Source organism: Mytilus californianus, unplaced genomic scaffold (genome assembly GCF_021869535.1).
Source record: "Mytilus californianus isolate M0D057914Y unplaced genomic scaffold, xbMytCali1.0.p SCAF_4, whole genome shotgun sequence".
In the NCBI taxonomy this organism is placed as follows: domain Eukaryota; kingdom Metazoa; phylum Mollusca; class Bivalvia; order Mytilida; family Mytilidae; genus Mytilus; species Mytilus californianus.
The window spans coordinates 6,249,972-6,277,219 of record NW_026262690.1 but is presented as its reverse complement, the minus strand read 5'-3'; the positions used below and the strand labels follow the sequence as shown (position 1 = coordinate 6,277,219).

The following is a 27,248-nucleotide window of genomic DNA, read 5'->3' as shown; positions in this document are numbered from 1 at the left end:
ACACACATATAACACCATAATCAAAGTGATAAAAGTAGGACAGACAAACAACAGTCCTCAAAACACTACACCAAAATGTACGAATACTACCTAAAACCATTGGTGAATGAAGTCGCTCAGGAAGGGTAATCAATCTTCCACAATATAAAACTTCAGTCATATTTGATAAAACAAATAATATACTAAATTAGTATGTAATAAAGTGCTAACATAAATTATTTGTGATGTAAAGCGTGTGGTGCAAACAGTATTTATTCGAATATTGAACGAGAATAAACTTCTTAATATGTCTTTCACTTTCGACATCGAATAAAATATATTTCTGTTATATATACCTTGTATATTCCTTGCTCACTTTTATTACCCCTTTTTTAAATATGGTAAATTATTTTCTCTTGATATTGACAACAATCGATGTGTTATCTAAACAATGAAAAGCAAAATGTTCCATATATCCAGATGGTGATTTTAAGGGCAACTGCAAAAGCCTCTTTAGAAGGTTGATTCCTGACCAGTATTATATTAATTGCAGTTAAAAATGACGAAAAAAAATTCCTTCACCTATAAACGATAAATCTATTTTATTTTTGACATATAAATATTGATACATAAAGAAATATTTTACTTTTAGCGCAAATCTATCATTTTTAACCGGATTTTCGAAGGAAATATCGGTTATTAAAATGGTGATATACGGCGGGCGGCTGGGCGGTTCGGGCGGCTGCCAAACAGTGTCAGCACAATAACATGAAAACGCTTTAACATTTTTTTTTTCAAATTCAAATATGTTGTTTCCTGGGACTTAATTAAAGTCTCTATTAATTTTCAAGATTTTAGTATATCTCCTTTGTGAGTTATCGCCATTTTTAATATCCAAAAGTAGAATTTTAAAATATTTTACTGTTGTTATCATGTTATGATTTGTCTTATCTCAGAATAAAAATTGGAGTGACAGATTTATTTGAAAATTATCTATTTCCTAAGTGGTAATGATTATAAGCTATATCATTAGACATTTTGAAGATTATTACATTATTAATTATGTTAGAGTACTATGTTAAACAACCATAGTTCTGTTCAATTAGATATTATAAATATTTCAGCATATGATGATTTATTTTCATTATTAATTAGATCTTGGAAATATTTTAGCATATGATAATCATTGGAGTGACAGATTTATTTGAAAATTTTCTGTTTTCTGATAAGATCTGTAGGACTGTATATATACAGTTTGAAACTTACTAGTATTACTGTATAAATGAAGTTTGGAATTTACTGTTCATTATTAGACATTTTGTAGATAATTAAGTGTCCGTTAATCATATATATTCTTACCCATACCCCCTTTTCAATTTGATAATGTGCTTTAATCTTGTAAACGGTCGAAATCCCTACTCCTAAACCATATATATTCTTGTATGGGACAATAAAACAAATCAAATGAAATATTGGGATAGTCCTCGGGTTCACTGCTACCCTCCTTTTTTTTGAAAACTTGTAAATGTACAAGCTCCCCACCCTGAAACCATATATATTCTTGTATGTTACAAATCAAATGAAATAAAAGGTGAGTCCCCTGGGGGTCACCCCCAGCGTGTCTGTTTGAGAACTTGTAAACGGTCGAGATCCCCACCCCTAAACCATATATATTTTTGCATGGGACAATAAAAGAAATCAAATGAAATATAGGGAAAGTCCATTGTGGTAACCCCCCACCCCCTCCTGTTTGAGAAATTGTAAATGGTTGAGATCCCCGTCCCTAAACCATATTCATTCTTGTATTTGACAATAAAACAAATCAAATGAAATATAGGGGAAGTCCGCGAGGGTAAACCCCACCCCTTCTTTTTGAAAACTTGTAAACGGTGGAGATCCCCACCCCTAAACCATATATGATCTTTTTAGGGACAATAAAACAAATAAAATGAAATTTAGGGGATGTCCCCTGGGGTAACCCCATCCCCTTTTTTTGAAAATTTGTAAACAGTCAAGATCCCCACTCGAAATCATTTTTCTTCTTGTATATTACAATAAAACAAATCAAATGAAATAAAAGTCGAGTCCCCTGGGGTCACCCCCACCTTTTTCCTGTTTAAGAACTTGTAAACGGTTAAGATCCCTCACCCCTAAACCATATATATTCTTGTATGGGACAATAAAACAAATCAAATGTAATATAGGGGAAGTCCATTAGGGTAACCCCACCCCCTTCTTTTTGATAGCATGTAAACGGTCAAGATTCCCACCCAGAAACCATATATATTCTTGTATGGGACAATAAAACAAATCAAATGAAATTTAACGGAAGTCCTCGGTGGTAAAACCCACCCCCTTCTTTTTGAAAACTTGTAAACGGTTGATATCCCCACCCCTAAACCATATATATTCTTGTATGGGACAATAAAACAAATCAATTGAAATTTATGGGAAGTCACCTGCGGTAACCCCCACCACTTTTTTTTTTTGAAAACTTGTAAACAGTCAAGATCCCCACACTGAAACCATATATATTCTTGTATGTTACAATAAAACAAATCAAATGAAATAAAAGTCAAGTCCCCTGGGGTCATCCCCACCTTCTGTATGTTTAAGAACTTGTAAACGGTCGAGATCCCCACCCCTAAACAATATACATTCTTGTATGGGACAATAAAACTAATCAAATGAAATATAGGGGAAGTCCAGGGGGGTCACCCCAACCCCTTCTTTTCGAAAACTTGTAAACGGTCAAGATCCCCACTCCTAAACCATATATATTCTTGTATGGGTCAATAAAACAAATCAAATGAAATATTGGGGAAGTCCATGGGGGTAACCCCCACTCCTTTCTTTTTGATAACTTGTAAACGGTCGAGATCCCCTTCCCTGAACCATATATATTCTTGAATGGGACATTAAAACAAATCAAATGAAACTGAGGGGAAGTCCCCTGGTGTAACCCCCAACCCCCTTCTTTTTGAAAACTTGTAAATGGTCAAGATCCCCACCCTGAAACCATATATATTTTTGAATGGGACAATAAAACTAATCAAATGAAGTAAAAGGCGAGTCCCCTGGGGTCACCCCAACCCCCTCCTGTTTGAGTACTTGTAAACAGTCGCGATCCCCACCCCTAAACCATATATATTCTTGTATGGGACAATAACACAAATCAAATGAAAATATAGGGGAAGTCCATGGGGGTCACCCCACCCACTTCTTTTTGAATAACTTGAAAACGGTCAAGATCCCCACCCCGAAACCATATATATTCTTGTATGGGACAATAAATCAAATCAAATGAAATATAGAAGAAGTCCATGGGGGTAACCCCCACCCCCTTCTTTTTGATAATTTGTAAACGGTCGAGATCCCCACCCCTAAACCATATATATTCTTGAATGGGACAATAAAACAAATCAAATGAAATATAGGGAAAGTCCATGGGGGTAACCCCCTACCCTTCTTTTTGATAACTTGTAAACAGTCGAGATCCCCCCCTCTAAACCATATATATTCTTGAATGGGACAATAAAACAAATCAAATGAAATTGAGGGAAAGTCCCCTGGGGTAACCCCCACCCCCCTTCTTTTTGAAAACTTGTAAATGGTCAAGATCCCCAACCCGAAACCATATATATTCTTGTATGGGACAATAAAACAAATCAAATGAAATATAAGGTGAGTCCCCTTGGGCCACCCCCACCCCCTCCTGTTTAAGAACTTGTAAACGGTCGAGCTTTTCATTATTAATAAGATAATACCACATTGAGGTCCAAAGGGTCCTAAATTAAACTTTTGTTTAATTTCATCAAACATTGAATTCTTTGGTTCTTTGATATGCTGATTCTAACAAATTTTTGAGTGTTAAATCATATCTAAATTTAGAGAACTTAGTCATCACTGGTTGTTGTTATTATATTATTGATTATAATTTGAAAAATTGCATCATATCATATTTTAGAGAACTATTTATCCAGTTTGAGTTATTTCCATTTGCACAGAAAATATTATGGATAAAATTAACCTGTGTTTCATTTCAACATAAATTAAATATATATATAGGATTCTTTCAAATGCTGAATCTAAACTCTATTTCAATATTAGATTTTTAGGCCCAGTTTTCAAGCTGGTCCAAATCAGGGTCCAATATTAAACTTTGTTTGATTCAACAAAAATTGAATTTATAGGGTTCTTTGAAATGCTGAATCTAACCATGTATTGAGAGATTTTGGATTGTGGGCTCCTTTATCAAATTGGTCCACATTGAGGTCCAAAGGGTCATAGATTAAACTTTTGTCTGATTTCATCAAAAAATGAATTCTTGGGGTTCTTTAATATGCTGATTCTAATATGTACTTAGATTGTAGATATTGGACCATAATAGGTATTTAAATGTCCAATTTCAAATATATCAGTTCTTCGACTACATTCATTTTGTGTCACAAACCTATGATTTGTCAAATATTCAATCACAATCCAAATTCAGAGCTGTTTTAAGTTTAAATGTAGTGTCCATACTTGCTCAACTGTTCAGGGTTCGACCTCTGCAGGAAAATCCGGTTTGCTGTCTCTCTGACAGCCTCTTGTTAAAAGATTTTTAAAAAATTGCAATTTTCTGTAACTATTGCGCAATTAACATTTTAATGTGCACCTGATTTATAATTCTGGTATTCTGTTATATTATGTTCATATGATTTTTAGAAAAAAAAAATATCAAAAGAACCAGCAAAGATAATTTTGTTATTAGATTATTAAGAAATTTATGAATGTTCATTCTTGACCTTTGACCTTGAATTAACAAAAATTGCACCGTACGAATTATTGACGACCGGTCAAAACAGAAATAAAATTGAGAATGGAAATGGGGAATATGTCAAAGAGACAACAACCCGACCATAGAGCAGACAACAACCGAAGGCCACCAATGGGTCTTCAATGCAGCGAGAAACTCCCGCACCCTGAGGCGTCCTTCAGCTGGCCCCTAAACAAATATGTATACTAGTTCAGTGATAATGGACGTCATCCTAAACTCCAAATTATACACAAGAAACTAAAATTAAAAATGATACAAGACTAACAAAGGCCAGAGGCTCCTGACTTGGGACAGGCGCAAAAATGCGGCGGGGTTAAACATGTTTTTTGAGATCTCAACCCTCCCCCTATACCTCTAGCCAATGTAGAAAAAACAAACGTACAACAGTACGAACAGTAAAACTCAGTTTAAGAGAAGTCCGAGTCCGATGTCAGAATAGGAAACAAAAGAAAATAAACAAAATGACAATAATACATAAATAACAACGGACTACTAGCTGTTACTGGCATGCCAGCTCCAGACCTCAATTAAACTGATTGAAAGATTATGTCTTCATCATATGAATATCAGGCACAATCCCTCCTGTTAGGGGTTTAGTATTATACCATCATAAAATATATGCCTGAGAAGAACATAACCCGTGTCATGCCAACAACTGGTTTTAGAATAAATATGTTTAATTCCCCCCCCCCCCCCCCCCCCACCACCACCACCACCACCACCAGCACCACCACCAAAAAAAAGCACAAAAGATGAATCATCGGTGCTTTAGGCACATTGTTTATGTGAATGGGGCTTTTTATTATTTATCTTTTTCAATAATGTCAAGATATCTTTTATGTTTATTTAGATTTTAAAGAGGTTTTTTTTAACTTTTTGACAAAGATGGTGATGGCACCATAACAATCAAAGAACTAGACACTGTAATGAGATCACTGGGACAAAATCCAACTGAAAATGAAGTCAAAGAAATGGTACAGAAAGTTGACAAAGATGGTATTTATCATTTCAGTTTGGAGTTTAGGATACATAGTTTTGTTGATATTCATGTCATTCTATGTTTGTACTTACGTTAGTAAACATCGTATAATTCTGAGTGGAGATAGATTTAATGAAACGGAGCAAGATAAAAAAAAATGACCGTCTTTAACTGCAATTTAAATATAATTAAAAACGAAATTGTATAGGGAATTACTTTTAACCAATCTGATAAAAATAATCAAAAATACATATATTGTGTCCGCCTTGCTGGACTTACGAGCAAAAGCCGACACAGGATCCGTATTTTAATCAGATCGATTTTTAACCGGAGTAAAATTTAAATTACTATTTTATTTTATGTTTTTCTATCAAAGGTAACGGAACAATAGCATTTCCTGAATTTCTCCAAATGGCAACTGATATGATGAAATCAGTAGACTTAGCAGATGAGGTGCGCGATGCATTCAGGCTGTTTGATAAAAAAAACGGAGACGGTTATGTAACTGCACCAGAACTTAAAACAATTCTATCCAATAATGGAGAGAAGATTTCGGAGGAAGAATTAGATGCTATGGTTAAAGATGCTGATGTGGATGGTGACGAGAAAATCAACTATGAGGGTAACAAAGTAAAGTTCTGTTGTGTAAATAGAGTATAATATTTTTTAGAGGTATATTTACAGCGGCAAGGTTCATTTATCAGCTTTAGATATATGCTTTTAAACTCAATGTTTCACCCAAAACAAATTTGGTAATAGGAATCACTTTATCCATTGATCAAAGTATAATGACAGTAATAAGGGTAGGTGTGCAGTTAAATACATAGATGTGAACACTTTTCTTCTTAACATCGAACCATTGAACTATATTTTTCGCCGTTGGCACTACGAAACTGTAGTAGTATCTTTTAGAACATCAAAAAATAATTTAAACACTATTTGTTGAATAATAATAATAATAATAAAAATAGTAATAACTAGATATCATTGAGATGGGAGCCATCTCTGTGGGCCCCGCTGTGAATAATGTGTGGTAAAAAATTTGTATTTTATCATTGGACATGGGGTTACCTTTGACCTAGGAAGTTGTACATACATTATGACACACCCTCTGGTGTTGGTTTATATACATGTCAAGTATAAACTTTGAAATCATAACGGTTCTCAAGATATAGAGCGGACAAGATCTTTACCATAGGACATGGGGTTGTCAACTAAAACCAAAGATTTTGACCTTGACCTTTGACCTAGGAAGTTGTACATACATTATGACACATCCTCTGGTGTTGGTTTATATACATGTCAAGTATAAACTTTGAAATCATAACGGTTCTCAAGATATAGAGTGGACACAATCTTTACCATAGGACATGGGGTTGTCAACTCAAACCAAAGTTTTTGACCTTGACCTTTGACCAAGGAAGTTGTACATACATTATGACACACCCTCTAATGTTGTTTTATATACATGTCAATTATAAACTTTGAAATCATAACGGTTCTCATGATATAGAGCGGACACGATCTGTACCATAGGACATGGGGGTTGTCAACTAAAACCAAAGTTTTTGACCTTGATCTTTGACCTAGGAAGTTGTACATACATTATGACAGAGGGTGTTGGTTAATATACATGTCAAGTATAAACTTTGAAATCATAACAGTTCTCTAGATATAGAGTGGACACAATTTGTTACGGACGGATGGACAGACAGACTGATCACTATAGGGTGTCCGTCATTCGGCAGGGCCCTAATAATAGTATATCATTATTATTATTATTCTTAATATTATTATCAAGTACATATATCGAAGAATTAAGCAACAAAAATATAGAAGGTTAAAGTTTAAAAAATCTAACGGAACATTAACACAAAGTAACCGTAGACACGAATAATTGTTACATTCGTAATTAATCAGTTCATTACCCAACCCTGCATTCTGGCAATTAGTCTCCAATGTAACAAACAAAAACTTTTTTGTCAACACAGGCTTGCTCTGTTTGATGGGATGAAGGAATGACAAACAAACATTATGTATGAATTGAAAACTGTAATTTAATATTAAAATGACGAAGAATCAACAAAATGATAAACATGTATAATTAAATCAATAAATCATATTTATAAACAACATATATGTTTATAAGGGAGCTACCATTTGATTACTATGGGGGGGGGGGGGGGGGGGGTGGGGCTAGGATGAAATTTGAAAAAAATAGGCAGGACAGGAGTTTTGAGTAAAAAAAAGGCAGGATGAGACACTTTGCAAAAAAAAAGGAAAGATGACAATTTAAGTAAAAAAAGTCAGGATAAACTAAAAAAATAAGGCAGGACCGAATAGAGTGAAAAATAAAAAGGCAGGACAGAGATTACAACTAAAAAAAAAAGGCAATAATGTTGAATAACAATACTCCAATTTAATTAGCATTTCTCCAATATAAAGTCAAAGAGTTATTCCGCTTTCTATAGTACTGCCAAGTTTGCTAAAAAATCATTTTTAATAAAAAATAAGCATTTTTATTATTGTTACATTACAATGTAACCATAGCCAGTGCCTAAAAGATATCAGTAATGATTAATGAAATAGTTTATTTTTCAAATGATGTATTTCAATAGTCATTTTTCAATGTATCATTATTTTCTTAATCTTGTAATTTTTTACAGCAATTGAAAAAATAAGCGATCTATATTTTAAAAAATATTACAAACTCATCATTTTTACAAGTTCATAAATTATAAGCTGTAGCTGATATTTTAAAATACATTTTATTATCTTTTTTTCTTACCTCAAATGTTAAATGTTGTTTACTATTTCAGTTTATTTTCTAGTTCCACTGCTTAAATACAAAACAAACTTTAGCCAAACAGGGAAGTAATTTTTCTGACTTTAAACTGTATATTGTGACAAACAATGTTTGCAAAAAAAGGCATGAATTAATTTAATGTACAAATTCAAACAATCAGTCATTTCAATATAATGCCATTGAGATTTTTTTTTCTTCAAATATTTAATTAATGCATTAGTTTTTTACTATATTCATTGAACAACAGATAAACCAACTTAAAAATATTATATATAATATACTGAAATAAAAGGGGTATGATAAGAGTCATTATTTGGACCCTGAAATTGCAAAACTAGTAAAATTCTTTGATCCTTTCAATTAATCTTTGTTCAGTTGATAAATAAATAGGTTTAATATATATAGATAATTTAATACAGAAATGAAATTTTTTATGTCAATCTGATGAGTGTGTTGAAAGTTGACATGTTTACCAACTATGGCCATTTTACAAAAGTTTTTGATACAATTTGTAATGATCCTTACCAAAAATGATTGCCCTACACTTTAACATCTCTTAATAAGGCATCTTCTAGCAAACTATCTCTTTGGATACCATTTTCCCTTTAAATGGTCTAAAAAAAACGAGATGTGGTATGATTGACAACTATCCACCTATGACAAATTTAGGACAAAGATGTAAACAACTAGAGGTCACAGCACAACCTTCAAAAAAGTAAGCTGTGATTGACCCAAGAAATGGCTAGGTTGACTAAATGTGAAACTATTTGAAAGCCAAAACTGAAAGCTTGATTTAAGCTTATGAAATTAAACAAAAACAATTATGCCAAACTGCAAAACATAAGCAGAAGATACAGCCAAAGACATATTCAAATTTAAAGGTCAAAATGAACTGACAATGCCATTGCAATAAACAAAATACGACAAACAGACAAACAATAACAAACAAAACAGTACAAAGAAAACAAAAGACTGAGCAACATGAACTCCACCAAAAAAACAAAAAAACGTGTATTGTGTATGGTAATTGAAAAACAGACAAAAACACAAAAACTTAACATTGACCAATGAACCATGAAAATAAGGTCAAGGTCAGATGATACCTGCCTTACAGACATGCACACCTTACAATCATTCCATACACCAAATCTAGTTGACCTATTGCTTATAGTACTTTAAAAACAGACCAAAAACACAAAAAATTAACAAAGACCAAAGAACCATTAAAATGAGGTCAAGGTCAGATGACACCAGCTAGACAGACATGTATCTCTTAGGGAGCTACCATTTGATTTTTATGCGGGGGGGGGGGGGGCTAGGATGAAAAATTTTGTCCTGCATTTTTTTTTAGTTGTAATCTCTGTCCTGCCTTTTTATTTTTCACTCTATTCTGTCCTGCCTTTTTTTTTTATTAGTTTATACTGCCTTTTTTTACATAAATTGTCATCCTGCCTTTTTTTTTTCCAAGTTGCTCATCCTGCCTTTTTTTTTTACTCAAAACTCCTGTCCTGCCTTTTTTTTCAAATTTCATCCTAGCCCCCCATAAAAATCAAATGGTAGCTCCCTTACAATCATTCCATACACCACATATACCGTAGTTGACCTGCTGCTTGTAGTATCTGAAAAATGGACTTAATCATGTAACTTTAACCTTGATCACTGATCCATGAATTGAGGTCGAGGTCAGGTTAACCCTGCCTGACGGACATATAGATGTTGCAAGGAACCCATTTACCAAATATGGTTATCCTATTACTCATAATAAGTGAGAAATTCACATGACCAAAAAATGTTTTTACAAGCAGTTGCTGAACCATGAAAAGTCAAGGACAATGAACATATGACAGACAGAAACTTTGTAACAAATGGTATCTGCATACAAGATATGAAGCATCCAGGTCTTCTACCTTCTGAAATATTAAGCTTAATACAAATAGTTTAAGCCGCCGCCACCGCCACAGGATAGTAATACATACTACAACTTTCATCCCAGGCGAGACAGGGCTTAACTCTTCAGAATGGTAGTAAGTACAAATTCTAAGTACACATCAAATCCAAAAATATAACATTTGTAAAACTTCCAAAATCAGTAAATCAGGATGAAACCTCATTAAAAGCAGGGATTTCTATTGCAACATAATGACATACATTAACAATTAATAAAAAAGGTAAGTTCTGTCAACTGATATGAAGGGAGGGAAATATGAATTTATATTAGAGTTTTTTAGATAGAGACAGACATTTGGCCATCCAACAGGTGTAAAAGGGATGTTTGGATGTTAATCAAGTGTATAGCAAACATCAATGATCATTAATAGGTACAGAAATGGACATTATCAGAAAATTTTACTCTACTACAAGTTCATATTAAACGCAATAAACAGATTGTAACAAATTTTGGTAGTAAACTAATGAAATGTTGGTAAAACAGAATTATTCAACATGCTAAGTAAAACAGATTTATGGTTTTGTGTTAATTCATATTCTTTGAAACAGCTTTTTGCTACATTTGTATCACCACTAACAGATATATCTTTTATGAGAATAAACACAATATTATACCAAAAGTTAATAGAACTTATTACTTTTGATAATAAATCACCATATAATATTATGTTTATGCTCGAAAACCCTGAATTGCAACGTTTGCCATATCTTTGGCAACACTTCTTCCTGTGTTACCTATTTCATGTCCCATTTTTATCTTGACTTCATTGTTGCTCTCAGGTGTCATAGCAATCCCAAAGTTTTTACCCATGCTGTCTTTTCCAAAATCGCTGATCTCTTTGATAACATCTGATACAAAACCTCCATCTACTCCTTTCTTCTCAGTGCTTTCATCTTTTTGTTCACTTATAGTGGCTGTATTGTAAACCTCTGCATCCGGGTCTACATCATCTTCCCCTGATCTATTTTCCTCTTGAGTAGCTTGGTCTGTGTCTTCATTAGCTGCCCTACTAAGTACACTATTGACAGATTGAGAAGAACATTGATCTTGGTTCCTGTGATCACTTACTCCACCACTCTGGCCAGGTTCTAAATTTTGACTTCTATCCTCAATGGTACCCCTTCCTGATAAAGCAGACAGGTTGTCTTGTCCACCATAGCTACCAAGCAGTTGACAGTCTGAATTTGAGTTTTCTTCTGGTAAACTGCCAGAACTACTTAGCCTTCTACTTACATTGCTGAATTGGGCGAGCTTGTCAACATTGTTACAATTTGTTGTACTCAATGAAGACCCATCTTCTTCCACTGTTTCTGTAAAACAGAAACCAAAATACAATTTAAAAAAAAGCATAATTATACTATATTTGCATTTATGATTTTATATGAAAAGTTTTATTTTGAACTATTTTCCAGATAATAGGCCTGTCAACTTTCACAACTTCTACTAGGCTAAGATAGTTCCTTCAAATAAAATGACTTCTAAGGGAGCTACCATTTGATTTTTATGGGGGTGGTGGTGGGGGGGGGGGGGGGGGGGGGGGGGGGGGGCTAGGATGAAAAATTTTGTCCTGCATTTTTTATTAGTTGTAATCTCTGTCCTGCCTTTATATTTTTCACTCTATACGGTCCTGCCTTTTTTTTATTAGTTTATCCTGACTTTTTTGACATAAATTGTCATCCTGCCTTTTTTTTTGCCAAGTTGCTCATCCTGCCTTTATATTTACTCAAAACTCCTGTCTTGCCTTTTTTTCAAATTTCATCCTAGCCCCCCCCCCTAAAAATCAAATGGTATCTCTCTAAGAAAAGTTATATTGAACAGACAATAAAGGAACAGGAATGTGTATGAATAAAAGATGTTGTAAAATATACATCATTGAAACATAATACGTATATTTAATCAAATATGACAAGATCTACATTGCCATAAGTCTAAATAAGTTGTGATTGATTTCTACCAGGATCACTGAATATATTGAAATCAATTCTCAATTGACAAAATCAATAAACAAGATTCCTGATTCTGGACATGCATATATTCTTCTATAGATTTCAGAGAATTCACAAACTGAATAAAAAAAAATAATATGCCAAGACGTGAAAAATTGTGACACAATTTAAAAGATAAATAAAATATGATTTTTGTTTATCAATAGAGGACAAAGTCCTAATAACAGTATAAATAAAAGCAAAATAAATAAACTTCAATATAAAATTAATATACTAGTGAATCCAAAATCATAAACTTTTTTTAAGAACAGTTGCACAATTTTCCTTTTTTTTAGCATATAAAAGTATCACCAAAATAATGTGACTTCTCTTTCACAGGCTACACCTGCCTTATATCAAATTCTAGTATATGACATATCGTACCAGCTAGACTGTTAACACTCCTTTTTATCGCTGTTTCTGTTTCTTCTGATCGCTGAGCTTCTGCTTTAATATCTTGAAAATCATCAGTCATTCCTGAAACAAATTTTTTTTTTTTTTAATATTTATACTATTTACAGACAAAGTTAGAATGAAGCTTTACTCTCTCAACTATTTGCAAACATTTTAACTATCTTTTTTTTTTATTGAGTGGGAAAATGCACTTCTCTCAATCTACTCTGTATTTTATGCAATATATTCAACTTTCTATAGTTCACGATTCTGTAAATCTTACACTGTTAATAACTTCAAATGAAATATTTACAAAAATATACCAACCATACAATGAAGGTCTTTAGGTCAATTGTCGAGTATCATCTAATAAAATTTTTACTATTTTTCAACCAGATGATTATTATATTAACTAAGGTTTAAGAGATTTAAACTAATAGTCTTAGGTGACTTAATGTTAAACTTATAAAAATACTAATGTGAAAGGAATGAGTTAAAAATAAATGACTTGGATAATATCCATCTGATAGTGTTTACCATGGTTTATAGAGCTTATTTCATCTCCTTTATCTTCCTCGTATATAGAATCCTCCAATTTATTATTTTCAAAAGTCTTTGGTAAATCTTGAATTTCTAGAAAAAAAGTTGTGAATGATATAAAAGAGCTGATTCTGATTCTACCTGTTTGATGCTAATCACTGTAAAAGAAGTTTCAAAGATAAAGGTGAAAATGTTGATTTCCAATAAAGGCTTCTATTGAAACCTGTCCATTACAGTTAACTGGCAAGTTTGTAATTCAAATTTTGTACATTTCCTTAGAGTGGCATCTTTTTCACACAATTTGTAAGTGAAATATTGACAAATATCTTTTTCATGTTTAAATACTGAATACCATTTTTCATAGCATTCTCATGTTTGAATACTGATTATCATTTGTTCGTGTTGCTCAGTCTTTAGTTTTCTATGTTGTGTTTTGTGCACTGTGGTTTGTCTTTTCGTCTTTTTTCTTTTTGGCCATGGATCTGTCAGTTTGTTTTTGATTAATGAATTTGAATATCCCGTTTGTATCTAACACTTCTTTTTTATAGCATTATCATGTTTGAATACCGAATATCATTCTTTATTGCATTTTCTTTTGAATATCCAATATCATTTGTTATAGCATTTTTTTTTGGAATATCCAATATCATTTGTTATAATGAAGCACAGATTTAATAGAAATGTTTGTTTTTAAGAAGCTCCTGAAATAGAATTAATAAGGTCCTGAAATGTTATAGGATACCCTGAAACCGAATTATGGTGGTCCTGAAATAATTCAAGAGTTCCTTAAATACAACAATTTTGACATTGTATTTTTTTTTAATTAAAAAATGATATTTACCATAATTTCAATATTAAAAAAAAATAAATACTTACATAAGTGCTACCAAATTCTCTATGTAAGAAACCATTACTTACCATCTATTTGTTTTATTTCTGATTTACATGCATGTATATCCTTCACTGAGTCTTTACTTGTTGTCGGAAAGACTTCTTCTGACCCTGAAATTCATTTAAGAATTGAATGCTTCTTTTTGTAAATTTATTGGGGTGTAAAAGCGTTGACTGAAGTATATTTTGTATGAAGCGCGGAAGGGTTAATGCTTTTACAACCCAATAAAATTACTAAAAGAAGCATTCAATACTTATAATTCCTTTTTTTGCTAGGATCATGAAAACACAATTTCTTTCAAGTTTTTCTTTTTCTTACCTGTGCACTTTATTGCGGAAGCTCGTGTCATCATGAATGTTACATTTCATTTTGAAATGAAGGTTAATTTCAGAATGACGCGAGATTGCTGTTAGCAAATCAAAATAACGTATTATAATGAAACATACATGTAATGTAATTATTTACATTTGTTATTTTTTGAAATTCTGACTGAAGATATCAGTATGAAAAGTTTGATAACATGGCTTACATTCAGGTAATATAATGATTTTTTGGGGGGATTCAGGAAAGAATGCTTTATCTTTTTTGGGAAACATTCAGTTTATTCATCCTAGCGCCCCCCCCCCCCCCCCCCCCCATAATAAAAATCCAATGGTAGCTCCCTTATAATTAGCCACTTTGATAGAGATGCAAAAGATACAGTATACAAAACTCAATAAAGAAAACTAAAACCTGAGAAACATGAACCCCACCAAAAACTTGGGATGATCTCAGCTACCGGTAATACACCATGTTTAACTTTTTAAGTGTTGGTCTGCTACTATCCAAAGTAACATAAAATTGACATAATGTTTGTAAAAAAAAGAATTATCAATTGAACTGATTGGCATATTAACAGAAAAAATTAACCATCTAATATCTGTCAATTACCTATACCAGAATCTTGACTGGAAGTTACAATAAGTCCATTCTCAGTTTCATTTACTGGAGTATAAACTGTAAGTAGCTGCTCTTTCACAACTGCAGAATTACTACCTATAAAGAAAGCATAGTTAACAAATCAGTCTTCTTCAAATAATGAAAGTGTTAATTGACTTTGAGAAAAATAAGAAAAAAAGAATGTTGTCAATCATACACAAGAGTGGACACGCTGAAATGTCTCGCCTTCTTACTAATCATTGATATTATGTTGATAGTCCTAAATATAAAGCTTTATTACAACTGTCACATAAACTTAACATTAACTAAGTAAACTAAACATTGACCAATGAACCATGAAAATGAGGTCAAGGTCAGATGAACCATGCTAGGCAGGCATGTACAGCTAACAATTCTTCCATACAAGAAATATAGTTGACCTATTGCTTATAGTATGAAAAACAGGCCAAAACACAAAAACTTAACACTGAGCAATGAACCTTGAAAATGAGGTCAAGGTAAAAAAAAACCTGCGTGACTGACAAATAGATCATAAAATATTTCCATACACCAAATATAGTTGAACTATTGCATATAGTATTAGAAAAAAAGACCAAAACTAAAAAACTTAACTTTGACCACTGAACCATGAAAATGAGGTCAAGGTCAGATGACACCTGCCAGCTAGACATGTACACTTTACAATCATTCCATACACCAAATATAGTTGAACTATTGCATACAGTATAAGAAAAACAGACCAAAACACAAAAACTTAACTATAACCACTGAACCATGAAAATGAGGTCAAGGTCAGATGACACCTGCCAGCTAGACATGTACACCTTACAGTCCTTCCATACACCAAATATAGTAGACCTATTGCATACAGTATAAGAAAAACAGACCAAAACACAAAAACTTAACTATAACCACTGAACCATGAAAATGAGGTCAAGGTCAGATGACACCTGCCAGCTAGACATGTACACCTTACAGTCCTTCCATACACCAAATATAGTAGACCTATTGCATACAGTATAAGAAAAACAGACCAAAACACAAAAACTTAACTATAACCACTGAACCATGAAAATGAGGTCAAGGTCAGATGACACCTGCCAGTTGGACATGTACACCTTACAGTCCTTCCATACACCAAATATAGAAGACCTATTGCTTATAGTATCTGATATATGGACTTGACCACGAAAACTTAACCTTGTTCACTGATCCATGAAATGAAGTCGAGGTCAGGTGAAAACTGTCTGACGGGCATGAGGACCTTGCAAGGTACGCACATATTAAATATAGTTATCCTATTATTTATAATAAGAGAGAAATTAACATTACAAAAAATCTTAACTTTTTTTTCAAGTAGTCACTGAACCATGAAAATGAGGTCAAGGACATTGGACATGTGACTGACGGAAACTTTGTAACATAAGGCATCCATATACAAAGTATGAAGCATCCAGACCTTCCACCCTCTAAAATATAAAGCTTTTAAAAAGTTAGCTAACGCCGCCGCCGCCGGATCACTATCCCTATGTCAAGCTTTCTGCGACAAAAGTCGCAGGCTCGACAAAAACATGAAGAAAAGACACACTTAACTGAAAGTAACACAAGCTATTAGTAAGATATAACTTAGACAATAATTTTTTGGGGTCTTTTCCCATTCAAATAAATAAAAAAATACATATATTTGATTGAATTACTGTCAAAATATCCCATCTTTTAAACATTAGGAATAAAGTCTTAACCATAAATATTGTGAGACTAAGTTGCCTCATAATCATATGTTGTTTGAACTTTATATATAGAATATTACATGGCAAAATCTGTATCACATGCTGTATCACCACAAGAAACCAATATCAGTCCCGAGGGCCAAAGGTCCCGAGGGCTGATATTGGTAGAGTGGTGATACAGCATGCGATACGGATTTTGCCATGTATTATTCTGTTTATCATATATTTTAATAGAATCAGATTCATGGGATATCTATTTTTAGCTCACCTGGCCCAAAGGGCCAAGTGAGCTTTTCTCATCACTTGGCATCCGTCGTCGTCGTTAACTTTTTACATTTTGAACTTCTTCTAGAGAACCATTGAATGGAATGAAACCAAACATGGCATGAATGTTCCTTATGAGGTGCTGACCAAGTGTTGTTACTTTGTAGCGGATCCATCATCCAAGATGGCCGCCAGCGGGGGACTTAGTTTAACATAGGACCCTATGGGAAATACATACAAATGTCTTCTTTTAGAGAACCACTGAATGGAATGAAACCAAACATGGCATGAATGTTCCTTATGAGGTGCTGACCAAGTGTTGTTACTTTGAAGCTGATCCATTATCCAAGACGGCCGCCAGCGGGGGACTTAGTTTAACATGGGACCCTATGGGAAATACATACAAATGTCTTCTTTTAGAGAACCACTGAATGGAATGAAACCAAACATGGCATGAATGTTCCTTATGAGGTGCTGACCAAGTGCTGTTACTATGAAGCCGATCCATAATCCAAGATGGCCGCCAGCGGGGTACTTAGTTTAACATAGGACCCTATGGGAAATACATACAAATGTCTTCTTTTAGAGAACCACTGAATGGAATGAAACCAAACATGACATGAATGTTCCTTATGAGGTGCTGACCAAGTGTTGTTACTTTGAAGCTGATCCATCATCCAAGATGGCCGCCAGATGGGGACTTAGTTTAACATAGGAGCCTATGGGAAATAATAAAAATCCAATGGTAGCTCCCTTATAATTAGCCACTTTGATAGAGATGCAAAAGATACAGTATACAAAACTCAATAAAGAAAACTAAAACCTGAGAAACATGAACCCCACCAAAAACTTGGGATGATCTCAGCTACCGGTAATACACCATGTTTAACTTTTTAAGTGTTGGTCTGCTACTATCCAAAGTAACATAAAATTGACATAATGTTTGTAAAAAAAAGAATTATCAATTGAACTGATTGGCATATTAACAGAAAAAATTAACCATCTAATATCTGTCAATTACCTATACCAGAATCTTGACTGGAAGTTACAATAAGTCCATTCTCAGTTTCATTTACTGGAGTATAAACTGTAAGTAGCTGCTCTTTCACAACTGCAGAATTACTACCTATAAAGAAAGCATAGTTAACAAATCAGTCTTCTTCAAATAATGAAAGTGTTAATTGACTTTGAGAAAAATAAGAAAAAAAGAATGTTGTCAATCATACACAAGAGTGGACACGCTGAAATGTCTCGCCTTCTTACTAATCATTGATATTATGTTGATAGTCCTAAATATAAAGCTTTATTACAACTGTCACATAAACTTAACATTAACTAAGTAAACTAAACATTGACCAATGAACCATGAAAATGAGGTCAAGGTCAGATGAACCATGCTAGGCAGGCATGTACAGCTAACAATTCTTCCATACAAGAAATATAGTTGACCTATTGCTTATAGTATGAAAAACAGGCCAAAACACAAAAACTTAACACTGAGCAATGAACCTTGAAAATGAGGTCAAGGTAAAAAAAAACCTGCGTGACTGACAAATAGATCATAAAATATTTCCATACACCAAATATAGTTGAACTATTGCATATAGTATTAGAAAAAAGACCAAAACTAAAAAACTTAACTTTGACCACTGAACCATGAAAATGAGGTCAAGGTCAGATGACACCTGCCAGCTAGACATGTACACTTTACAATCATTCCATACACCAAATATAGTTGAACTATTGCATACAGTATAAGAAAAACAGACCAAAACACAAAAACTTAACTATAACCACTGAACCATGAAAATGAGGTCAAGGTCAGATGACACCTGCCAGCTAGACATGTACACCTTACAGTCCTTCCATACACCAAATATAGTAGACCTATTGCATACAGTATAAGAAAAACAGACCAAAACACAAAAACTTAACTATAACCACTGAACCATGAAAATGAGGTCAAGGTCAGATGACACCTGCCAGCTAGACATGTACACCTTACAGTCCTTCCATACACCAAATATAGTAGACCTATTGCATACAGTATAAGAAAAACAGACCAAAACACAAAAACTTAACTATAACCACTGAACCATGAAAATGAGGTCAAGGTCAGATGACACCTGCCAGTTGGACATGTACACCTTACAGTCCTTCCATACACCAAATATAGAAGACCTATTGCTTATAGTATCTGATATATGGACTTGACCACGAAAACTTAACCTTGTTCACTGATCCATGAAATGAAGTCGAGGTCAGGTGAAAACTGTCTGACGGGCATGAGGACCTTGCAAGGTACGCACATATTAAATATAGTTATCCTATTATTTATAATAAGAGAGAAATTAACATTACAAAAAATCTTAACTTTTTTTTCAAGTAGTCACTGAACCATGAAAATGAGGTCAAGGACATTGGACATGTGACTGACGGAAACTTTGTAACATAAGGCATCCATATACAAAGTATGAAGCATCCAGACCTTCCACCCTCTAAAATATAAAGCTTTTAAAAAGTTAGCTAACGCCGCCGCCGCCGGATCACTATCCCTATGTCAAGCTTTCTGCGACAAAAGTCGCAGGCTCGACAAAAACATGAAGAAAAGACACACTTAACTGAAAGTAACACAAGCTATTAGTAAGATATAACTTAGACAATAATTTTTTGGGGTCTTTTCCCATTCAAATAAATAAAAAAATACATATATTTGATTGAATTACTGTCAAAATATCCCATCTTTTAAACATTAGGAATAAAGTCTTAACCATAAATATTGTGAGACTAAGTTGCCTCATAATCATATGTTGTTTGAACTTTATATATAGAATATTACATGGCAAAATCTGTATCACATGCTGTATCACCACAAGAAACCAATATCAGTCCCGAGGGCCAAAGGTCCCGAGGGCTGATATTGGTAGAGTGGTGATACAGCATGCGATACGGATTTTGCCATGTATTATTCTGTTTATCATATATTTTAATAGAATCAGATTCATGGGATATCTATTTTTAGCTCACCTGGCCCAAAGGGCCAAGTGAGCTTTTCTCATCACTTGGCATCCGTCGTCGTCGTTAACTTTTTACATTTTGAACTTCTTCTAGAGAACCATTGAATGGAATGAAACCAAACATGGCATGAATGTTCCTTATGAGGTGCTGACCAAGTGTTGTTACTTTGTAGCGGATCCATCATCCAAGATGGCCGCCAGCGGGGGACTTAGTTTAACATAGGACCCTATGGGAAATACATACAAAATGTCTTCTTTTAGAGAACCACTGAATGGAATGAAACCAAACATGGCATGAATGTTCCTTATGAGGTGCTGACCAAGTGTTGTTACTTTGAAGCTGATCCATTATCCAAGACGGCCGCCAGCGGGGGACTTAGTTTAACATGGGACCCTATGGGAAATACATACAAATGTCTTCTTTTAGAGAACCACTGAATGGAATGAAACCAAACATGGCATGAATGTTCCTTATGAGGTGCTGACCAAGTGCTGTTACTATGAAGCCGATCCATAATCCAAGATGGCCGCCAGCGGGGTACTTAGTTTAACATAGGACCCTATGGGAAATACATACAAATGTCTTCTTTTAGAGAACCACTGAATGGAATGAAACCAAACATGACATGAATGTTCCTTATGAGGTGCTGACCAAGTGTTGTTACTTTGAAGCTGATCCATCATCCAAGATGGCCGCCAGATGGGGACTTAGTTTAACATAGGAGCCTATGGGAAATAATAAAAATCCAATGGTAGCTCCCTTATAATTAGCCACTTTGATAGAGATGCAAAAGATACAGTATACAAAACTCAATAAAGAAAACTAAAACCTGAGAAACATGAACCCCACCAAAACTTGGGATGATCTCAGCTACCGGTAATACACCATGTTTAACTTTTTAAGTGTTGGTCTGCTACTATCCAAAGTAACATAAAATTGACATAATGTTTGTAAAAAAAAGAATTATCAATTGAACTGATTGGCATATTAACAGAAAAAATTAACCATCTAATATCTGTCAATTACCTATACCAGAATCTTGACTGGAAGTTACAATAAGTCCATTCTCAGTTTCATTTACTGGAGTATAAACTGTAAGTAGCTGCTCTTTCACAACTGCAGAATTACTACCTATAAAGAAAGCATAGTTAACAAATCAGTCTTCTTCAAATAATGAAAGTGTTAATTGACTTTGAGAAAAATAAGAAAAAAAGAATGTTGTCAATCATACACAAGAGTGGACACGCTGAAATGTCTCGCCTTCTTACTAATCATTGATATTATGTTGATAGTCCTAAATATAAAGCTTTATTACAACTGTCACATAAACTTAACATTAACTAAGTAAACTAAACATTGACCAATGAACCATGAAAATGAGGTCAAGGTCAGATGAACCATGCTAGGCAGGCATGTACAGCTAACAATTCTTCCATACAAGAAATATAGTTGACCTATTGCTTATAGTATGAAAAACAGGCCAAAACACAAAAACTTAACACTGAGCAATGAACCTTGAAAATGAGGTCAAGGTAAAAAAAAACCTGCGTGACTGACAAATAGATCATAAAATATTTCCATACACCAAATATAGTTGAACTATTGCATATAGTATTAGAAAAAAAGACCAAAACTAAAAAACTTAACTTTGACCACTGAACCATGAAAATGAGGTCAAGGTCAGATGACACCTGCCAGCTAGACATGTACACTTTACAATCATTCCATACACCAAATATAGTTGAACTATTGCATACAGTATAAGAAAAACAGACCAAAACACAAAAACTTAACTATAACCACTGAACCATGAAAATGAGGTCAAGGTCAGATGACACCTGCCAGCTAGACATGTACACCTTACAGTCCTTCCATACACCAAATATAGTAGACCTATTGCATACAGTATAAGAAAAACAGACCAAAACACAAAAACTTAACTATAACCACTGAACCATGAAAATGAGGTCAAGGTCAGATGACACCTGCCAGCTAGACATGTACACCTTACAGTCCTTCCATACACCAAATATAGTAGACCTATTGCATACAGTATAAGAAAAACAGACCAAAACACAAAAACTTAACTATAACCACTGAACCATGAAAATGAGGTCAAGGTCAGATGACACCTGCCAGTTGGACATGTACACCTTACAGTCCTTCCATACACCAAATATAGAAGACCTATTGCTTATAGTATCTGATATATGGACTTGACCACGAAAACTTAACCTTGTTCACTGATCCATGAAATGAAGTCGAGGTCAGGTGAAAACTGTCTGACGGGCATGAGGACCTTGCAAGGTACGCACATATTAAATATAGTTATCCTATTATTTATAATAAGAGAGAAATTAACATTACAAAAAATCTTAACTTTTTTTTCAAGTAGTCACTGAACCATGAAAATGAGGTCAAGGACATTGGACATGTGACTGACGGAAACTTTGTAACATAAGGCATCCATATACAAAGTATGAAGCATCCAGACCTTCCACCCTCTAAAATATAAAGCTTTTAAAAAGTTAGCTAACGCCGCCGCCGCCGGATCACTATCCCTATGTCAAGCTTTCTGCGACAAAAGTCGCAGGCTCGACAAAAACATGAAGAAAAGACACACTTAACTGAAAGTAACACAAGCTATTAGTAAGATATAACTTAGACAATAATTTTTTGGGGTCTTTTCCCATTCAAATAAATAAAAAAATACATATATTTGATTGAATTACTGTCAAAATATCCCATCTTTTAAACATTAGGAATAAAGTCTTAACCATAAATATTGTGAGACTAAGTTGCCTCATAATCATATGTTGTTTGAACTTTATATATAGAATATTACATGGCAAAATCTGTATCACATGCTGTATCACCACAAGAAACCAATATCAGTCCCGAGGGCCAAAGGTCCCGAGGCTGATATTGGTAGAGTGGTGATACAGCATGCGATACGGATTTTGCCATGTATTATTCTGTTTATCATATATTTTAATAGAATCAGATTCATGGGATATCTATTTTTAGCTCACCTGGCCCAAAGGGCCAAGTGAGCTTTTCTCATCACTTGGCATCCGTCGTCGTCGTTAACTTTTTACATTTTGAACTTCTTCTAGAGAACCATTGAATGGAATGAAACCAAACATGGCATGAATGTTCCTTATGAGGTGCTGACCAAGTGTTGTTACTTTGTAGCGGATCCATCATCCAAGATGGCCGCCAGCGGGGGACTTAGTTTAACATAGGACCCTATGGGAAATACATACAAATGTCTTCTTTTAGAGAACCACTGAATGGAATGAAACCAAACATGGCATGAATGTTCCTTATGAGGTGCTGACCAAGTGTTGTTACTTTGAAGCTGATCCATTATCCAAGACGGCCGCCAGCGGGGGACTTAGTTTAACATGGGACCCTATGGGAAATACATACAAATGTCTTCTTTTAGAGAACCACTGAATGGAATGAAACCAAACATGGCATGAATGTTCCTTATGAGGTGCTGACCAAGTGCTGTTACTATGAAGCCGATCCATATCCAAGATGGCCGCCAGCGGGGTACTTAGTTTAACATAGGACCCTATGGGAAATACATACAAAATGTCTTCTTTTAGAGAACCACTGAATGGAATGAAACCAAACATGACATGAATGTTCCTTATGAGGTGCTGACCAAGTGTTGTTACTTTGAAGCTGAATCCATCACCAAGATGGCCGCCAGATGGGGACTTAGTTTAACATAGGAGCCTATGGGAAATACATACAAATGTCTTCTTTTAGAGAACCACTGAATGCAATGAAACCAAACATGGCATGAATGTTCCTTATGAGGTGCTGACCAAGTGTTGTTACTATGAAGCTGATCCAGGACCAATATTAAACCAAATTTGGCCTCACTCATTATTAGGGTATCTGTTATGATTTTAATCTATTTTACATGATTTCCAAAACCAAAGTAGAATCAGGTGAGCGACACAGGCTCTTGAGAGCCTCTAGTTTTTTTAAATCGTCCGAAATCATAAGCTAGAAAAGAACATTTTGATTTTCCTGTATTTTTCCAGCTGACTTGTTTTTCTTTCCTTTTATAGACTTCCTTATTTGCTTTATATCCACATCCTAATGTCCCCTATAACCTTATTTCATTCTCAATATACGTTAAAGACCATGTATTAAAATGCATCCACTAACGATACTGTCCTACTATTTCAACTAAAATTAATATTTATCAAATAAATATCATAAGACGTAGAAATGTTTTAAGTTTTATTGTTTAATTGGCAATGATATTATTTATGATCATTTTAATTTTCTGACGAGGTGAACAGCAAGAAAAATATGTCTTGAAAAGTTTGCTACTATTCTAACCAAATTAAAATCGTAAAAATTTGCATTTGTGTTTAATCCATCAGGTAATGAAAACAAACTTCACGAAAATTATGACCAAATAAACAATAAAACTTCAGATATTTCTACATCTTATTGTGTCTTTTTTTATTTATATAAAAATCGCTCGTAAAGTTACTGGATAATAATTTTTTGAAAAATATCGATTTTAGTTGAAATGATGGGACATTTGTTTTAGTGGGAACTCATTTTTTTCCTATGCCAGGAAATACAGCAACTGAACGTCATATGTCAAACGTTGACGTCATTTGAATTATGACGTCACGCCAGGTATGCGATACGGGGTATGAGATACGGGGTATGTGATACAGGGTAGGTGATAAAGACTGGAAAAAAGAACCTTTATTAGATATACAAAATTGCTGTATTTTGTACTAAATATATGATAAATGTTATTAATGATATGTTCTATTTGTGCGTTCATTGTACAAATTTCTTAAACATTAACCAGAAACTGGAATATGTTCATTGGAAAGTCTCTCACTACCGGTCCAGAACTGGTAGAAAACATCTACAAACAGTATAGCACATCCATATTATCATGCTGATGTTGTTTATCAAGCCATTAAATTATATATGATCCAGGTAAACTTGAGATCCTTTAAACAAAATCATGGTCATGTTTTTCTCTGACTGTTAATGAAGTCCTTAAACTAAATCCATTGGAGGTTGGTTGTTGGATGTGTACTGATAAATATTTTAGTCTTAGATACATGATTTTGTTTATTAGTTGTTATTCACTTAAACTAGCTTTCAGTAACTGCAACAGTTTGATATTCCTCCTGCTATCACCTACATAACAGGGTATAAAAACCCAGCCACAAATAAAAAAAGGCCTTAAATACATACCACTTTCAAATACACTGTCGCTATGTTCCTCCTTTTCCCTAATTATCCCTCCTGCTATAGAAACACTACCAGCATTGATACTGATATTAAATACTAAAAGTAAAACAAAGAAACCATAGTTCATTAATATATCAAAATGTAAGCTTATAAACATACCTTAATATAATTTTTGCATAACTACAAAAGTATTTATAAAAATGTATTGCCTTTTAGATTATAACATACTTTTAACCATTAGCATCTATACACAATTTAATATTTGACACTCCCTAAGGATAATGCTCAACATATGGAAATTTTATAAAGAAATTCGCAGCCTTTCACCTTGTACTTCTATATATGACAACTTGGTGCTTAAAAGAAAGAGGTTTTGCATGCAGTGCTAACAATGATTTCCCTAAAACAAGTATATAAAAAAGATATTTGTTAAAACATGTATTAAATTTGACACCTTCTTGGGTGCACTCGAATTTAGTGACTCATCACAAGTTTTTTTTTAATTGTAAAGGTTGTTTAGGCTTTTTTGTAGACAATAAAAGCTAGCACATCAAGAACAAACAAGTGAGTAATCTATGTTTTCAATTTTATAATGAAAATTTCTGTAATAAAATCCGTGGTTTTTTTTTCAAAAATCTTGGCTTTATTTGCCACCAAATCCCTGTTTTCTATTAAATGCAATGAAAAACTTAACAGTATTTCTATGAACAACGTTTCCCTTTGGTATATGTACAAAATGGCACATCACTTTCATTCAGTACTTTAACTGTTTTGACATTGTAGCACTTTTGTAATACACAGGCCTACAGAAGAGGTCATAAACTTTAAGGGAACGACTTAGGAATGATTAACACAAAAATGGCATACTCGCTAACCCTTCACTCTTTGTTGGAGGCTCCTGCAAAGATGGGGAAATTTCTGAACATTTAAGTTTATAATAGGACTGAAATTATGTTAATTTAATTGTTAAATATTTTAGAAAAAAATGTTGAGTGAAAAACTAAGAATACGCCTGACATCTACAAATGTAAAATTGTCAAGGTTACTTAACCTACTGAACAGAAATTTCAGATTTTTAAATTTTTTATCAAAATCAGTTGACATATGGGTACAACAAAAGATATCTAGACAAAAATGATGTGCCTGGTGCACCCTTAATATAGTTCCTCAAATATTAGATTTAGCAAACAGCACAACTTAAAGTGTTGTGTCTGTTAGACACATTTGATGTCCCTGTCATAGTTATAATTTATTCCATAATGTAGGACAATTTTGTTGTTTTGCTTTTCAATCTTCATAACACAAGTTTTGCCAAGTTAACAGGCGGTAAAATCAGAATAGTAAGTGCAATATCAAGTTTACAACTATTCTTGGTGAATGCAAAACTGATGTGATAAAAATTCTATTTATATTTATATTTGTGTAGGACTCGGAACCGTGATGGTACTCGGAACCGCCATGGTCACGCTGAAGTGCGATGGTTTGACACTGAAGTGCTTTTTTGATAACGCTGAAGTGTGATGGTTGTATTGTGACACTGTCTTGTTGATAGCTACACCGAAGTGCGATGGTCTACAAAAACTACATTTTCTATAATTCTCATGTTCACATTTTTCAGAAGTAACTTTTTTTTTTAATAAAACACAAGAGGTATAACCTGATTAATTTAAAACAGGCATGGCAGATAGTCATTGCATTTCCAGTTC

The 27,248-nt window shown here is 33.8% G+C and overlaps 2 protein-coding genes across 2 annotated transcripts in view; one reads left to right on the top strand and one right to left on the bottom strand.

The window, feature by feature from the left end:
- Nucleotides 1-5,673: 5,673 nt before the first annotated feature.
- Nucleotides 5,674-7,694, top strand: LOC127699071 (neo-calmodulin-like; the record flags this gene model as incomplete). The annotated part of the gene is made up of 2 exons (XM_052202811.1): nt 5,674-5,794; nt 6,154-7,694. Coding segments are annotated over 2 exons (405 nt in total), but the record flags the coding sequence as incomplete, so codon positions are not given.
- Nucleotides 7,695-7,809: 115 nt separating this feature from the next.
- LOC127737343 (uncharacterized) overlaps nt 7,810-27,248 on the bottom strand; it is a 32,510-nt gene continuing 13,071 nt past the window's right edge. The window contains exons 5-11 of the mRNA XM_052247957.1: nt 25,546-25,638; nt 21,319-21,423; nt 15,272-15,376; nt 14,368-14,451; nt 13,447-13,542; nt 12,901-12,993; nt 7,810-11,841 (exon numbers count right to left, since the gene is read on the bottom strand). Of these exons, the coding sequence (XP_052103917.1) occupies nt 11,201-11,841; nt 12,901-12,993; nt 13,447-13,542; nt 14,368-14,451; nt 15,272-15,376; nt 21,319-21,423; nt 25,546-25,638 (1,217 nt within the window). The 3' untranslated portion in view covers nt 7,810-11,200. The remainder of the gene's footprint in view (nt 11,842-12,900; nt 12,994-13,446; nt 13,543-14,367; nt 14,452-15,271; nt 15,377-21,318; nt 21,424-25,545; nt 25,639-27,248) is intronic.